Source organism: Cyanistes caeruleus, chromosome 3 (assembly GCF_971803275.1).
Source record: "Cyanistes caeruleus chromosome 3, bCyaCae1.hap1.1, whole genome shotgun sequence".
Classification (NCBI taxonomy): Eukaryota; Metazoa; Chordata; class Aves; order Passeriformes; family Paridae; genus Cyanistes; species Cyanistes caeruleus.
In genome coordinates this window covers 50,965,640-50,983,843 of record NC_141703.1, presented here as the reverse complement: position 1 = coordinate 50,983,843, position 18,204 = coordinate 50,965,640, and the positions used below count along the sequence as shown (strand labels likewise).

The 18,204-nt window shown below is 34.9% G+C and overlaps 1 protein-coding gene across 8 annotated transcripts in view; it reads right to left on the bottom strand.

Moving 5' to 3' along the window:
• Positions 1–18,204, bottom strand: part of DACH1 (dachshund family transcription factor 1) — a 353,868-nt gene that overhangs the window by 163,687 nt on the left and 171,977 nt on the right. For all 8 annotated transcript variants that reach the window (XM_086881091.1, XM_086881089.1, XM_086881093.1 and 5 more), the window contains exon 3: positions 6,420–6,581. In XM_086881091.1, the coding sequence (XP_086737217.1) occupies positions 6,420–6,581 (162 nt within the window). The remainder of the gene's footprint in view (positions 1–6,419; positions 6,582–18,204) is intronic.

The following is an 18,204-nucleotide window of genomic DNA, read 5'->3' as shown; positions in this document are numbered from 1 at the left end:
AGTTGCATGACTAAGCACTTGTAAGGTGCAATTTATCTGATCTACTTTTGCCATCTACTTTAGGATGAGATGGATCACCCCTACAACTGCCAATTGCTGTCTGTTGAGTCTAGGGTGACTCAGATACAAACGTCTACATTTGTTTCAATGAACTTCACAGTGAAGATTTAATCTAGATGAGGGAACTGCTATAGCACAACTGATCCTACAACATGAAATGCTGAATCTTTGCTACTAATTCCTCCAATTTACTAACTGGTGCTCAGATCATAACAACCAATTCATTACCTTGTTTAGCAAATTTAGCAATCACAAGTAAAGGCTAGGGAAGCAGATATAGAGAAATTATATCTTGGGAAACAGATATAGAGAAATTATATCTTGGTTGACAGACAAACATTACATTTTAGCTATAAGATGCAAGATTTTTTTCCCATGACAAGCAAAATTCTAGTAAAAAGCTTAGTGACCTGATTATAACTAAATGATCTGTTTCTGGTGTTCTGTGTGTTCCCAAAGCACAGTTTTATGAAAGCATTCCTTTAGCTTGAAATACGATGTGCTCAACATAGCACATTTGTCCTTAAGGCTGTATGATTATGCTTTTGCAAGCACCTAGACAGCACTTTTCACCCACAGATCTCTAACAAATTTACAAAAGTAGATATCTGTCACTGACAAGCATTTGTCTTATGTCCCACAATGTCAAAATTGCATGCAGAGTCTTGTCATTAAAAGAACTGCTATGTATCATACAATAAACACTGACATTCTGCAAAGAATCCTTCTGGTCTGAAGTTAATGTTTATCTTATTTTTATTTTTGCAAGTGAATACTTTTAGAAAGGGAACACATCCACCTAGGAATATACACATTCAGTTTAGGCTGAGAAAAAAATACATATTGATAGTAGCAAAAAAGTTAAAAAGCAAAAAAAAATAAAATAAATCAGTGTTTAATCTGTTAAACAATAGAAAAATTCTTATGAACTAGTGATACTGTCATTGAACTGGAGAGAGTTTGAGAACAAGCTTGCTCTGGCTTTTTCACCCTATGATTTGGAGTCTGCTCACAGTACTGCCAGCTTAACCAAAAAGGATTAACTCTCATATCCAACTGAGAACACAGATAATTCTCAGTAATTGGTAAAAAATGAAGATGAATGGGGCTGAGAGATAAGGAGCAATTAGCTCATCAGCAGTTACAGCTGTGCACTCAATCCGGATCCATCTCTTGAGTCTCGGCCCCTTTTAAAGAACCCAGGCAGAATAAGCACAGGACACCCCCTCCCAAAAAATTGCCATACCTGCCCATCATTCCTCTGTCTTCCATTTTATTTCCATGCTATACAAAGACACCTGTCATAGCATTCTGTGTAAATTACTACCTCTCCCAGGACCTGTATCTACAGCCAATCTTTTTTTACAATAAAAAAAAAAAAAAAAAATTAAAAAAAAAAAAACCAGGATAGAAGGAAAAAAAAAACCAAAACCCAAAACCCGGAAACTAAATGACTACTGTAGACACTTTTAAGTTCCCTGTCAATCGTTTCATTACAGCAGCATCATCTGTTTGAAAATATAAGCAATTCCCTCATCTAATTATAGGGAGGATTTGAGGTTCATTAACATTGCCAAGGCAGAGAATCAGATGTGCAACTGCAGAGCTGTGCTCAGTGGCCTGCATTCTCTGTTTCCTTTTATTTGCTTTTTCAAGGTCTCCAAGACTTTTTCCTGAAACCATAAAAGTAATTCTTTCCCTTAAAATAGACACGTGTGTTTAGAAAAAGGAAATTACTGCATTTTGTACTGTTCTATTATTGGGCAAGGTCACTGGAGAAAAATAATTTCACCTAAATCATTTTATCTCTGATTCTGGATGAAAAAGAAAAGAATAGTATACAAGCAAGCTTTACTTTTGAACAACACATCACAGGAAGACTCATATTTGTCTCATAATTTTAAATATTGCAAGGTAATGCAGATGAAGAGGAAACCTAACATGCCAAGAAAATCTCTTAATTTTCAACAAATTTTGCGGTTGTTTATGGATTAACATGCTAGCCAAGTGTAAAATGTTGCCTTGTATTTCCTAACTGTGTTTAGAAATTAAGAACACCAAAGTCTTCATGATTGCTTCACTTCCTTAAAGAAATAATAGCAATTTTTTTTGTATGAATGTAGTTTAAACAATGACATTTTCTTGGGACATCTGTTTTGAGATCACATTTTGAATAGATATGAACTCATTTCCTGCTAAGCAAGTAATTTACTATTGTTGATAGTTGTTTACAAGTTTTATGAGTCATATTTTAGCAAGTGGCAAAGGTCTTAACAAATCCTTTGAGTATTCCCTAAAGTGTATGCATAGTGTTTTCATTACATAAAATGTTCGGGAAGCAAAAGTATACGGACTGTTCTTCACTTCCTACCAAGTTATAGATAGAAAACTCTAGCTCACAAAAATAGCTTTTAAAAGGTATTTATTTTCAAAGGCTTTTATCTTTTGCTGCTGCAGGTTAATGAAGTAGGACAGCAGTGCAGTAAGTACTTAAGCAGTGAGGAAATGATTGAACTGCTTTACCTACCCATTGCTTCAGAGCATCAGATGGCAAACATACAACTGATACTAATATCACACTAAGATGTTAATATGACAAAGAGTAGAACCTTACCAGTGAAATTTAAAATTTGACCTTGCCACTCTCTTTTCATTCTGCAATTAATTTAAGAAAAACTAAACCAAAGTAAAAAAAAAAAAAACAACCCCAAAAAAAAAAAAAAAACAACCAAAAACCAAGAAATACACCAACCAAATCCAACAAAAAAACAAATCCCTGACACACAGCATAATCTTTCTTTTTCCTTTGCTGCCCTACGGAATTCATTTTTTAAACAAAACCCCAATAATTTATCTACCCTGCGTGTTGTATGTAGAATTGCCACTAAAAAGAACCCGGGACATTTTTCCTTCTTATCTGCAATGTAGCTCATATCAGCCAAGCTGTCACAAGACAGTACTTGATATAAACAAGAGATTGCAAAGACATCTCAGTAATCAATATTAGGATGGCTACAGTATGGAAGCCCCAACCACTGCATATCATTTGTCTCAGCATCTATTTCTATGACCAAATGAAGCATTAATTCAAATCATAAATCTATGGTGATTTAAATCTGGGAATGAGCACCTGCCTGCTTTAATGATTTATTTTGTACATTTCAGTAAGCAGGAGATTTGTCCATATGAACTGACAGGTCACCTTCAGATGCCAGTAGCAGACTGTTTATCACCATGCAGACTAGCATCTCATCTTAGCAAGTAAATATTAAACTAAAAGAATCCAATTGATTGTGGATGGGGGAGAAAGGCGTTGCAGCCATATATTTTACTCAGTGTGCTAATACCTCACTCTGATTCCTCTGTAATTTCTTTTTTTTTTTCCTTTATTTTCCCTGCTTCTAAAATGATAATTCTGGTGGGAGGATGCAAGCTCAAGGTTACCAGCAAAACTGAGAGATATAAAATAATTACTTATTAGTATCATTGGCTTCCTTTAACTCCCTTCACTCACTAACCTTTTGGCCACTGCTTCAAAGGACCAAGTTAATAAATTTGTGTAGTGCTCTCTATAATTATACAACGTTAGACTACAAGAATTACTTCTGTAGTTCACATTAGGCATTTGATTAAAACCAAAAAGCAAGACAATCTGGAAGCAAATCTGACAAGTCGATAAGATAAATAAAACAACGGTCCCTATTTTATTTATCAGCCTTTATGTAGGCATTGGAGCACCGGAGGATGGATCCACGCACACCATAATGCCTGCTACATAAGGGCTAAGATGAATCAGTTAAGCTTTTAACCCAGTTGGATCATTTGTTCCTTTTCAGTTTGTTCAGGCACATAACCTAATTTAAAATGTAAACTAAAATCAGGTTGTTTTCTTTTGTTTTATTCTTTCTTCCTGTCAACATTCAGTAATGTAATATTTCACAATCTTGGCTAGCAAGCTATAATTTAAAACATTAATGGTATATGGACTTGATAATATTTATTTGAAAATACATAAATAAACACATTCCTGAAAAAATGCAGGAGAAGAAAGAGTACACACCAACTACAAAGCAACACCTTTGAAATATGAGTTCTTGTCAAGATAATACAGTGCACTAATTTTCAAAAATGCAACTAATAAACAAGGAACTTAACTCTTCATGAACCTAATAATACCCTGACATTAGCAGCAGTAAGAGTCACTTCTCTGATTCCATATGCATGACCAACACTGGACACTAGACAGGGTTCACTATAAAAATAAACAAATAAAAGCAAATTGTTTTAGAGAAATCCTCTGTAAGAAGGGTGCAGCTCAAGACAAGATCCACAGAAAAGGAAACTGTATTTTCAGAACCATTCCTCATGGAATGGAGACAACTGGAAAGCTATTCACTCTATTCAGAAGAGCCATTTTTTTCTGAACAAAATTAACTCAATTCTTCATTCAGTTAAATTGGGAAATTAACTGAAGCTAACAAGTAAGTTAAGGGGCTGAGAGGAAATTTTGACAATGACAATAAATAATCTTGCTTCGCTAAGTTTGCCCTACTAAAATAGCTAGAATGTATTTTCTTAAATAGGGAAAATGATTAGGCTGTCTAAGAGCATATTAGTTATCTAAATTATGACTAAAAAAAGGATTTCGAAACAGATAATTTGCTTTTTTGTTCAGAGGAAGTTCCTTCTATCCACTCTTCTACAAATACTCTGTGTGGTTTAGATATTAGCAGATTTAGATATTACCATAATATTTAGATATTATAGATTATTTAGATTAGATGGTTTAGACCTGTTAACTTTTCCATCCCCACGGATGCACATGTGGTTTACAACTAGAACTGCCAACCAGTATTTGAACTTTTTATTTCACATAATGGATTCATCTAAGCCTGAAAGTCTAGATTAGCTTCTAGTTCTAGTACATACCTTCTCAGTTTGTGTTTATACTTTTCACCCTTTCTCATTACTCCACCTTTCTCCCAGTGTACTAGAGGCCACCTGGTTCTTCCACTTCATTTGTACCTATCTCCTCCTCCCAGATTTCAAAGGCACCTGCACTCTACCCTCTCTTGTTTTCTCTCCAAGAGAACAATCTTTACGCTTGTATTCAAGTAACTGCATATGTGGTATCTGAGTACTCACACACAATTTAAGACTATTTTCTTCACCATCACAGAGGTATTTTTAAAGCTTTTACTTAAAAGGAAAACAAAACCAATCATATCATCTCCTTATGCAGTAATGCACACATACTGTTGCTACTTACAGTAGTATGTGCCCAGGTGAACCTGTTCTTTGAACTGCAATTCATATTATTTCTAAATAATATCCTAGTGATGTCTACTGAACTGTACAGAAACACTTTTCACAAACAAGTATTTATTTATGTTAAGGCCAGTACATACCCTCTAAGATTTAATGTATTTAAAAGATGAAAAACTAAAAAAATAAAAATAAAAAAATTAATCCAGACAAAGGGCCAAAATAAAAACAAAAAAGCCTATCTGAGGCCATTTTATTCCAGTATACACCAATCTTCCCTGCAGTCTTCTGAACGTACCTCTCTGTCATTGAATTTCTGTTGCTGAGTTAATACTGTCTCAACATGATAAAAGGATCCAATACAATGAAATGGCATAACAAAACATTTTACAGCAGACACACACAGATGATTAAAGATTTAATCAACAACAACAAAAAGTTATCCTAGCTTTGAAGTATGCTTTAGCAAAACAAATTGTCCAAACAAATGAATAAAGTATACTGAAACAATTCTTTTTTGTAAAAGAACAAGAGTTGCTGATGGCTGCTTAAGAAATGGAAAAAAATGTTAACTACATTTTAAGAACGTGTTTATTAAAATAAAATATGATAGGAACTGCAGAGCATGGCAGAATTTATTGTGTATGTATGTTTTCCTTTTGTCACAGGGCACATGAAAGTATGAAATATTTTGCTTTCAAGCTTGTGTTCTGAATTACCTAAAGTCGATACCCAGCACACTGAGCAGGAGACATTGTTAAATTTCACTTTGACACCATCATCTGTCACTCCACCTGTACTTTGAAAAATGAACTCTAAGCAATCAAAACACTTTCTTTCATGGAAAATATTAACTGGAGTCTGCAAAAGTAGCCTGCAAAGAAAAGAATGGTTTTGTAATAATAACAACAAAACTGAACACTGGTGTAAAGGTCAGGCACAAAATAAAACTAAAAACATTAAGAAAAAGGAAAACAAATATGCAACTTTTTTACACCAAGCCAAGGACTTCAGAAGGAAGTTCAGAAAGATCACCATTTTAATAAAATATTTTAGTATTATGGACATATAATAATGCTATGTCTGAAACTTACCAACACTTGAATTCAGATCTCCATTTTCAGAGTCTGCTCCATGCTGGTTATTATTTGCATGATAGTTGGACATAGCTTCCAATTTGATTTTTTTCACTTTCATTGCTTCTGCTATGGCGGCATTGGTGGCAGCTGCTGCTGCTGCAGCTGCTGCTGTCAGACCTGCAAAGAAGTACGAAAAAAATTTAATATTCATTATTCTATGAGTCTCCTTTATTGTAGGGACTTTTATTATTCCTTCATGCTTGTTACATAAGAACAGAGAGCACTGCAGATTATTATTCCTTTTGTTGGTTTTGAAAACTATCAACTTTTCCAAGTAAAATATTTCACATCATATTACTCCTTACATTAGATATATTACTAGTATACATTCATCTAAACTTTAACTTGGTATCTAGTAAGTGCATTCATAATAGAATCACAACTAGATGCAGCTACAAATACATGCAGTCAAAAATCTAATTTAGCTTCAAAATGGTGTCCTGAGTGTCTGACTGTGAATAGGTGAATATGTACACAAGCGTACTTCGGAAAAAAAATTCCCATTAGATCTCTACTGTAAGACATGCTAAAGAAAACAGAAAAAACAGGTCTATAATTTCTATTTATGAGTAACAGATGATAGAACTCAGACATTTCTCATTTCATACATAACAGGAAGTAGATGTAGTTGTTCTAGGAAGCATTTCTAGAAAAAAAATAATGCAGAACATTATTTTGCTCTCCCCAGACTTGAAGGCATTAAAGTACATATCAATGAGAAGAGAAATTATTAACCCATTTAATACCAATCCCAAAGCCATCTACAGGCAGCTCAAGTGCTCTTCCTAACAAACCAAGTTTCTGCCATCCAGCCATTTACAAGAATGTTCTACGAAGCCAGGAGCAATCGGAGAACCGGTCCAGTTCTCCAGTTGCCTTCAAAACTCAAAATTAGATGCAGCTTTAATCAAAGCCACAAGCATCTTTGCAGTTTTTGCCCTCTTCCCTGAGGCAGGGTAATTTTCCTGTGGTCCCCAAAGCCCTGCTGCTGCCCACCCAGATCTCTCTGCCCCAGCCTGGGTGGCAGCAGAGAGAAGCCAGTGTCAAAATTTCCCAGGAGCTGCCTCCCCCACAAAACTGATGCAGGGGGCAGAGATGGAAATGACAGAGAATTAAGTCTAAGAAACAGAGAAGGCAATAAAGCAGGTAAGTTTAATGCATTGATGCACTCTCAGCCTGTGATGCTACAAGAAAACAGACCCTCAGTCATTTTGAATCAAGATTCTTGCCCTGAATGTGGAGAAGGCTTGAAAAACTCCATGTAATTAGTTTAAAGGTGCCTGCTTGTCTGATTTTCAGCTATTCTGAGAGGTGTGAAGTGTCTTACGGATCTCAAGAGGAACTAACTCCACAATTTACTATTCTAAGGCTGCTGTCTAGCAAAGGAAGAGTGCAATTTAGCAGGAAAGACCAAATAAGCAAATAATCCCAGGCCTCTGAGGTAAATATTACTAGCACCATTGCTTCTCAGGGTCTCTTGTTGTCTACTTTGACTCCTTACATGCAAAACAAGTTCACATTTGCCATGTTTTTGGCTAGTGATAGGGAGGGACAGAAGGCAAATTCCAGCAGGGGAAAAGAAGGTGGTGAGCAGACATCAGGAAATCTACGAGGTGGCATAAGAGGTGCCTTTGAATATATTGTTGCTTGACTGAAGCTTGTTTTCCCTTATTGCTTTGCATGACCACATAAAGATTAGCAAACAGTTCCAGCCTCCCGACCCTCCTCACAGGCTGACTTCTAACACCTCCATGTGTAATGAGAATTACTGACCAAGTGATAATTACAGATCAATATTCTTTAGAAAAGTGATGTTTCAGGTAGAAGATGTACCAAAAGCCAAAAATAAATGAGAAGGTGAATAAATATGAGAGTTTACTTTTATTTCAGCTTCTGCTACTACCACAAATTGTGCGTGTTCTGATCTTTAAAAGGTATTGACAATAACATGGATTGCTTCCAATTATATTTTTACCTTGGAGGAAGGATATGAAGCCATACATCACACAAATTTGATTGCAGTCCCTAAATTTGGCCACAGAAAAAGGGATGGTGCACCTCTGAACTTTAGTTTGCATCCGGTGCTCATTAAACAACACAATAACCTATACTTCCTTTTCTAATATATGTATACATCCCTGAAAAGCTAAAACTAGCATTTTTAAAGAACAATTATTTGGAGGAATATTCTGGTACACTATTTTCAATGAGTGCAACAACAGGCCCCATATTTTTGGTTGTGACTACACTTTTAGATCAGCTGTTTTAAAGTGCTTCTAAGTATTGGGGTAAATTACATACAAAGGAGATGCTGGACATAGGACTTGTAAGACCACCTGCAATTACTTTGTTTCAATGGAATAATGACCTGGATGCAGAATACCTGAAATAAAAACACTCTTTTGCTACAAAATTTACAAAAAAAAAAAAGTATGCTTTGGTGCATTTCTTTGGATGGGGACTGAGAAACTAAAATACAAATTGCTCAGCTCTGTAAAATGATTTTTGCAAGATAATGCTTGTGGCAAAAAGTGATAATTTTTAAAAGTAGAAATTAAACTAATCATTTCATTCCTTCTCTTATACAATCACAGAACTGACTGAAATGATTGCTTTGTTATACAGCAACTAATGGAAACCATGCAGGTCTGAAATGTTTGAATCATGTAAGCACAGGTGCAAGTAGGGAGGGAAATGGAACGAATAATGCTCAGAATTCTAGCTTAATGCTGGTCCCTCACAGCAATTCCAGCCTACAGCACAGCTTCTCCTTTACTGCTACTTTTTCCTATCACCTGAATGTGATGATATAGCAAAGCAAGTGGCAAGGGAGGCCTGAAGCCAGTTATCAGAGCCACTGGCTTTATAATCACTGGTGCACTGTGGTGCACTGGGGTGTGGTACAACCCAGAACTTCAGCACATGGCCCAACTTACCTTTCTTATCTCCCTGGTATAGACAGGCAAATATACTAAAAGCAGAAGTTAATACACTACTATGTATCTATATTTATATTTTAAAATACTAAGTATTAAAGGCACAGTATGGGTATATACCCAGGGAAACACTTGGGATTTTTTTTTTTTTTTAATTTATTCTTTGAAAAAGCCTTTTGATGTAAACATTACTTAATATAAATTTACTCTTACAATAAGTAGCCAAGGAATTTCCAAGGCACACACTTCTCTACACTACAGAAATGTTATCTTCAAAAATTATATAACCAAATGTAACCTACAAAATCAACTGAAATTAAAGAAATAAGGATCACTCCAAACAGCCACATAGGTATTTTTTATTCTTTACAAATATTTATTTGAACAGTTAAAAAATATTCAGGCCCAAATATTCAGTGGATTAAAGTCAACGGTAGTTGTCATTAATATTCTGAAATTGATAAGTTGTTTATGTCTGGCATTCTTCCTGCTGATTATGCAGTGAGACAGGCAGCTTTATAAATATCTCATCACTCCATCGTCACACAAATTTCATCGACAGTGCTCATGCACAGCTATTAGCAATATGAATCTAACCATTACAAGAGGAATGAAAATCGAACATGTGGCATTAATACGCAGTCCTGGTTCCTAACCATCTGATAGGCAGATGGTGTAAAGCGGATTCTCCAGCTGAAATGAAGGGGCACATCATTTAAAACCTTGTTTGCATTCTAACTGATATCAGTGCCATATTGATATACATGATACATCATGGCAGTATTTGAACAATCTAGTTTGTTTCAGTCATAAATGTTTACAGCCTTGTTTTTTATCTTTAGAAGCATGTTCTGAGGAGCGTATTTTTAATTTATGAAACCTATTGTTTACTTCTGTTGAACCAGAAGATTAGCAAAGAGCAGGAATATTAAATTACCACAACCACAGCAGTATAACTAAGATGGATGAATAAAGTATGGTTTTTCAATATGTTAGTAAAGGAATTAAAAAATTAGCCTGGACATTTTATGCATTAAATACATTTATTCATTTGAACCTTACAGCTTTTTTCCCATGTGACATACTTAGAACTTTAATGCTTTATAAAGCCATTCATTTAAATCTCTTACTGCATGCAATTAATCTTGTCCAACAATTTAATTCAAAAAGCAAAACATCAGAAAGTAAAGTTCGATTCAACCATCACGCTTCTGAAGTAATCCCCGTATTGCTGACAGTTCCTATAGACTCATCAGCAAAAGTCTGTTCAAGGTGTCTTGCAGGAGCTGTATGAATTTGAATTACAGCTCAATTGAAAGCTCGCCAAGACTTAGTAGGAACTCAGGAACAAGAAGCAGAACACCAAAAGAGAGTGCGAAGGATCCTTTCCTACTAAGACCTTCTCTCTTCTGTCACTAGATTACTTTGGCCTGTTGGGTGTGTTTGTAGCTGTTAATTATGTTAATAAAGTTGCAGCCTGCTGTCTCTGCCAAATATAATCATAAGCTTTCTCCTGCCAAGTCCTAGTCTAATTTACACCCGTGCAACTCTACTGAAGTCAGAATTTCGTGGGTGAGAATGAGACCAGAAGTATGCCCAGTATGTGTGGTCTCTAACGCTGAAAAATGAGTGAACAAAACAGAAAGCAATGACAAAAAAATCCCCAGCATCTTCAGAAAACAATTCTGTTTTAAAAGCAAAGTCCCCGAGAGAGCTGTCATATATCATGACAGATTTTCGAAATGTATACGAATTACTGGTGGGCACTAAATCACATCCAGAGTTTCTGCCTTCCAACAAATAGTACTGCCTGTCTGCCTTAAGAGAAAGCTCTTAAAACTTTCAGTTTTGATGGGGTGAGCAGTGTACAACACACCCTATTTGAGAAGCATAATAGAAAAGGACCTGTGCGTGGAACTTTTTCAGCCTTAAATATGTTTCAAAACACACATTTTTTAATTGCATACCTAAACTTCATCCTGGGACAAATTACAGAATTATTTAAATAACTGATCTTAATTCACTTTTAACCTCCTTCACATAATTATGCCTAAGAGTACTAACAATTCCTTATAGTCAATTTGATAATTTCCTTAATGAAACTATTAGCTTCACATATATATATATATATATATATATATTTATGGGTACTTACTAAATTCAGTAACATGTATGTACTTACACAAGCTCCCTCTTTAGGACTTTCACAACATCTTCAAGAAACTTTACCTTTTATCATCACAGAACAGGCAAAAAAACAAAATACAACTGTCAGCAGCGTGGTACATTTAATTTCATTTATCTGCTGGAAACTTAATTCTGCAGAAACACTTTACTCACTGTATGGGAGGACTTCCAAATCTCATCTCAATTCTGAAAGACCTCCTTTCATTATTCCAAATTAATTCTTAATCCTTTTTCCTCTAGTTTATTTCAATGGTACTGACTTGAAAATAATTCAAGCCCTTTCTTGACTGAATACCAGATTGCATATTGTGGTTTTTGCTTCAGAAAAATTTCTACTAAAACCTGAAAAAAATCTGCCTTGGAAAGAAAGGCAGGGTTTCTTCTTAGGACCTCACCCTGATCACTGTAGGTTATTGCACTGGTTTCATGGGTTTCAGCAGTTCAGGTACAAGTTTTTGGTAGCTTATTATGCTGCTGCCTAGTTATTTCAAATGAAATAGGATCCTAACCTTAATCTCTGATCTAATGGGTGTTTGATACAGTGTGATACATAAAACAAGAAGGGGAAAGCAATCTGCAGGAGGACAGAGGTCTGATTACACGGACTGGATTGCAGAAAGGAGAACTTCACCAAAATGTTCTGCTAAAATATACTGAGTTTCACTAAACGACTTCTTTATGTATAATGTATGTCCTGAATCTCACAGTTATCCAGAAACTTTATTTTTGCTAAGCTGTCTGGATTGATCCAATACAACAAGCTTAGTAAACCCTAAAAATTTTATCACCTGTTATTTTGGGATAATCAAAGAAATTATTGTCTGGTCTGCCTAACTATATTTTTCTGATTGACTAGAGTGGTTCAGCATAAATTGCTCATCTAGATAATTTTTTTCTAATATGTCTTAAAGGCCTACTATTAAAGATATCATATTAATGGAAAAAAAAAAAACAAACTCCCTGTACTTTAAATATTGTTAAAGAAGGAATACTTAGGAAAAAATCATCCATGGTTTAGACTGGTGCAACTAAACTGAAACTGACAGTGTTGCATTGGGAGAAAACAGTGTATGTGAAGCTCAAACCATCTGTTGTTCATCAGTCTAATCAGACCTTTTTCCTGTAACTACTCCTAACTTATACTATGAATTTTGAGGCCTGGGTATAGCATTTAAGATAAACAAGCAAAAGAGCTAAATTTCCACAGCACTGTTCGAACCTAAAAATCTTTCTAATTAAGATGTGCCTGCACAACTAATAACACAGTTGCAGAAATAAAACATTGATGTAGAAAGCAGCAGCGTCCTTTTGTTTTATTAAAACTGCATTTTTTGAAATAGATCTACTAGCAGATCAAACAATGCTTCCAAAAAATGTGTAAATGGAATTATTTTATCACTAATGTTTGTTAATTATATATACTAATATATATGGAACTGATTGACTTACATTCCATGAAGTTATTCTTTCTAGTGGATATATTCCTTTGTACTGAAGAGTAAAAAGTGAAATCCCAAAGTGTATTTCAAATGCCACAACAGATTACTAACTGTTACAGCTTCATGGGGTTTTGTAATCTATGAATTTATTATTGGCTTGGTGCAATTGTGACAGAATTAAACAATGTATATTGCATAACTGCCTGTCTAAAGTGCAGTTTTCAGCAACAGTTTAAAATCCTAGTGGAATGCACACAGCAACAATACAATACAATTAAGAGAGAACATTCTTTCTTAAACAACAGTCATCTTTTCAAAAGCAATAGATTCTCAGTTCTCATTCACTCTGTTGCATTATTCATTTCATGTGCAACCTCATGCTGGACCATAAATTGTTACTTTATCTAATCAAAGGCGACTTAACTCCACAGAAGGTCAAAGGTTTAATTTTGTGAAGTATTATCTTACGCTATGAGTTTAACGGAAAAATAGAAGAAGAAAAACAGCCAAGAAACTGGTAATAAATGAACCTTTATTGCCTCAGGCATTGGCCTAGTTAATAAACTTTCATTGAAGGTTTCTTTCAACTGTTATGGACAATGAGGTAAAAAAAATCTTAAATTACAGCCATGTGTGACTTTTAAAGCAGGCATTCTTTTTTATCTCAACCTTCCCTGCTTAGGAAAAAGACAAAGAGATTGTCTTCAATTTCTTAACCAAAAATGTATGCTTCTAAACAGATGAAAAAGTGCAGATCAAGCCTTTTAAAAGCAGAGGTCAGCTTTGAACGATATAAAAAAATACTTTTCCTTAAGCGTCAAATCCTGATCCATAGTCTCTTTAACTGAATAGCATGCAGTTCCAAAAAAAAAAAAAAAAAAGAAGTGGGAAGGAGAAACATATATATACTGACAATATATTATGCTAACAATGATGGCTGGTTCCTGAAAGACTTTCTATTTTACATTTGCATTGCTAGACTGCAATAATGGCTCTTCTTTACTAGAATGACTTATTATGGGAACAACTTCCCTGCACTTTTTACAAATAGAAGCTCTTTTCTTCTTTTCATCTGTATTATCTCATGTTCTCACAATACTATTCTTGCTGTTAGGAGAAATGAAAAGGTTTAACATGACAGTTACTGTTGGTTATTGGTGCTCTGTGAATTTTCTTCATTTAATGTTCTTAGATTTTACTAACTACAGTGTCTTTTACTGACATACTCTTTGGGACCAGTTTAGAGAAGTGTATTACAGCTTATGTTACATAGTCAAAAACAATAAGAAGACCAGTAGTATTTTAAAAATCTTAGCCTTTAACTTTAGTCTAATTTATAATTAAATGGACACAACTAATTAATTGTAACAGTGCTACAATTCAAAAATACTGAAAAGACGTGTTCATGCCTGTAACAGCCGTAATGTAGCTAAATACTCATAATCTTTCAACCAGCAGGAGCTTTTGTAGTCTTTTTTTTTTTATAAACCTAATCCACAGCTTGACACAGATCCTGGGGTAATGGCACACAGTTCTTTGATTAAACTAATATCCAAACACTGCTGAGGCAGTCTGATGGCCCCATGGAAGTGTTTCCCTACAACTTCCAAACTCAGCCCTGCAAACAGAACTGCCAGATTCTTTCCCATAGAACCACTGTAGTCCACGTGCCCAATCATGGGAATGAAATTTAACTTATCCATGTGTACAAGTATTTGTGGCATTAGAACAAGATCAGAATAAAATTAGATTTTAGCTGTGCACCACAATTTTAGCTTTGATAGCTTTCTGGTGGAATGGATGTGCCCCTAGAGGGACCTGTTCTCTGCACTGTTCCACACACTGGAGAAACACCCCACTAATATCTAGCTGACGTGCTATCAAAGCCTTTGTGGCCTTATGGCTTTGCTCCTAAAGCAACATTTTTGCCCAAAGAAAAAAAGATTTGATTCTCACTTCCGGTTCATAAGAATAGTCAGCTACAGACTTATTTCATGTTCCTGCCATCCTCAGGAAGTGAAAACAGCATTATTTCTAGTCATGAAAGGAGAAGGCAAGTAATTCAGAGCTTTAGATGTGATGAAATATTATCACAGCTGCTGATTAGAGCAGTAGACCTTCAATAAATGTCTAAAATACAAACTACTATTTCAAGATACTTTAAATAAAGATCCCATTGGTTTATTCTTTAATGGAGTTTAAATATACTACATATAAAAAAAAACCCTAAAATGTTTTTAAAGAACAATTTTGATCCTCTTTTGTCATATCTAGCTTTAAAGTAGAGATTGTTTTGAATCCTCCTGCCCCTAAAAAGAAACCTTAATACAATATACATTAAATACACATACATAATATACATTAAATTCTATAACTGTTTTCTGATTATTTCTCTGTATTTGCAGTGTGCAAAGCAGTTTGTGCCAAACATTAGAAAGACAGAAGTCAATATAATAGCGGCAAAAAGTCCCAGAAATCCACTGGTTATTTCAAGACGTGTACCCTTGTTTTAACACAGCAAGTTGAGTAAGAGAATTTTCACACTTCTGAATGTAAAGAATTCACCTGTAAGGGTCAGGAGAGTTGTCTCTCCTTCTTCATTCTTTTATTCACTCAAAGTGTTGTAACTTCAAGAGCTGTACTGTGGCTTTGGGGTTCTTTTTTTCTCTTTTTTTTTTTTTCCTTTTCTTTTTTAAGTTTTTTCAGATCCATTATGCATTACTCTGTGCCAGAGGCAAGGCATGGGGCTAAATGTACTGCTACAGCACAGTGATAGCAGAGTTTGTACTGTGATACTGTACAAAGTAGCTGTGATAATGACTCACAGGTAACACTATGTAGTCCTTTTTTTCAGATGAAAAGGCAGTCAATTGTCATAGACAGTCCTCTCTCACCTCTATGCTCTACTTGTTGCACAAGGGAACAGAACACTAAATCGCACAGGTAGCACCCTGGGTGCAGAGCAAAGCATTAGATGAATGTTTTTGGATGGCATGTGACATTTGAAGACAAAGTATCTCTTTCTAGTACAAGCTATGGCACAACAGAGGCATGATATGCACCTACGTTGTGTCCCACTATCAAAACTTATTCACTGAAAGAGTAGTTAAGCATTAAGACAGGCTGCCCAGGCAAATGATGGAGTCACCATCTCTGGAAGTGTTCAGAAAGTGAGTAAATGTGACACTTTTTGATACAGTTTAGTGGGCATGGTGATGTTTGTCAAAGGCTGGACTTGATCTTGGAGGTCTTTTCCAAACTTAATAACTCCATAATTTGTTTTCTATTCTAAGGCCAATTTATCATCCTAAATCAAGGGAGCTCTCTCACACCCACAGTGTTCAGTGAATACTGAAATTCATTCAACAGAATACTTTTGTTTTGTACCTCAGAATTGCCTGCTACACAAGAAGTTAATGATGTTAGTGATGTTAAAAGGAAAGTGTGGTATTTATAATGGATATATTATTACTGTACTGGATTGTCATACAAAAAACAAAGATGCAGTAGCTTTTCTACAGTTCCTACCATATTGGCATAATCACAGTTCTACATTATGAAGACCTGCAGACATTTGTAAGTTCAGATTTACATATATGAACATATGTATTGCTTCCAAAAGGCATATTCTTTGAAGCCGACAAGTGATTGGTACCCCTGTCTAACACATTATGAATATTCAAAGGTTATCCAACAAGCAAGCATAAGAGAACCCCAACATTCTCTTTGGCAGAAACCCGAGAAATGCTCATAGGATGCTATGCAAAGGAGACATTATATGCTCATTGCTAGCTATACTTTATGAAAGAACAAGCTTTAAGCTACCATGATCCTCGCGACTTGGTATTGTCCACAAAGATACAAAATATGATGACAACAGTTATGTCATAGATTCCCATTTTGTAGGGAGAACTAGATTATAACTTGCAGCAGATAATTTAATTAATCTTTTCTTCATCCATTAATGCACATGATATCAACATATTTGGATTTTGACAAATGTGTCTGTTCCTGGAAAACACTTTTCTTCACCTTCTCAACACTCACACAATTGCAAAATGGGTCGTGGGCTTTCTAAGTTCTCCTCCCTCTGGGTTATTACCTTCTTTCTGATCATTGCTAAATTCCAAGTTTCAGACTTGTGTGACATTCAGATTGGCAAGATGGACTGCACATTTAGCACAGAGTGAGTAATAGAAATTACTGGCAAAAATTTAATTAGTATCTGGATGATAACTCACTATTTTTATCCCAACTGCAAGCTATCTAACTGGAATCAACTACAAGATGCAACCACAATACATGACAATGAAAGTATCAACATTCCAAATTAATTTATTTTTTAACAAAAAAAAAAAATACATAGCCCATATAGTGTACATGTATTTCTTTTGTATTTTCTACATATTACTGGTCTTCAACATAATGACTTCTAGACTAAAATTTATAGTATGAATAATTTGAAAAAAAAAATAGAACAGGGTCACTATTGTTAGTTTATTTTAGAAATCAGAACATCATTCTAGTAATTTGATACTAATGTTGACTTGCAGTCCCTTTGGAAGACATACAGATAACTAATAAGATTGCAAGTATAAAACATTGATTATGATCAATATTTGTCACTGCATATGCCAAAGAACTAGTGGACACTTTCCAAAGTGAAGAATAAATTAGCTCTGAAAATATGTCTATGGTATGCATAAAATTTACAGGAAAGAAAATGACCAGATTTGATGAAATTTCTTATATTAAATTGTTGAGTTTCTTTAAAATTTAATTCTTAATCACTGCTTACATGTTAAAACACAGGAATTGCTTTTGAAAGGATGCAGACCAGTTGTTACATTTAATTCCGTGATATACTAACAGCCCATAACATCAAGGAAAATTGTTTTCTGCCAGTGCCTTAAGAAGTTTTTAAGACATTTCTAGAATTCTCTGTTTGCTCTGTTCCCTAATTGGTTGCATTAGTCACATGCTATATTTCTTTGCCAGGCTTGAAGAAGAGTAATTCCTCCATCTATTGAAACAGATTTTCTGTGGTGGTAACAGGCCACAGGAGGATTGTATTTCATCTAAGCTGCATACTAACCATATTTATATGTGTACATATAAATATATATATATATATATGTATACAGTGTGGTTTCATGTAATAAAGGCAGATGAATCAAC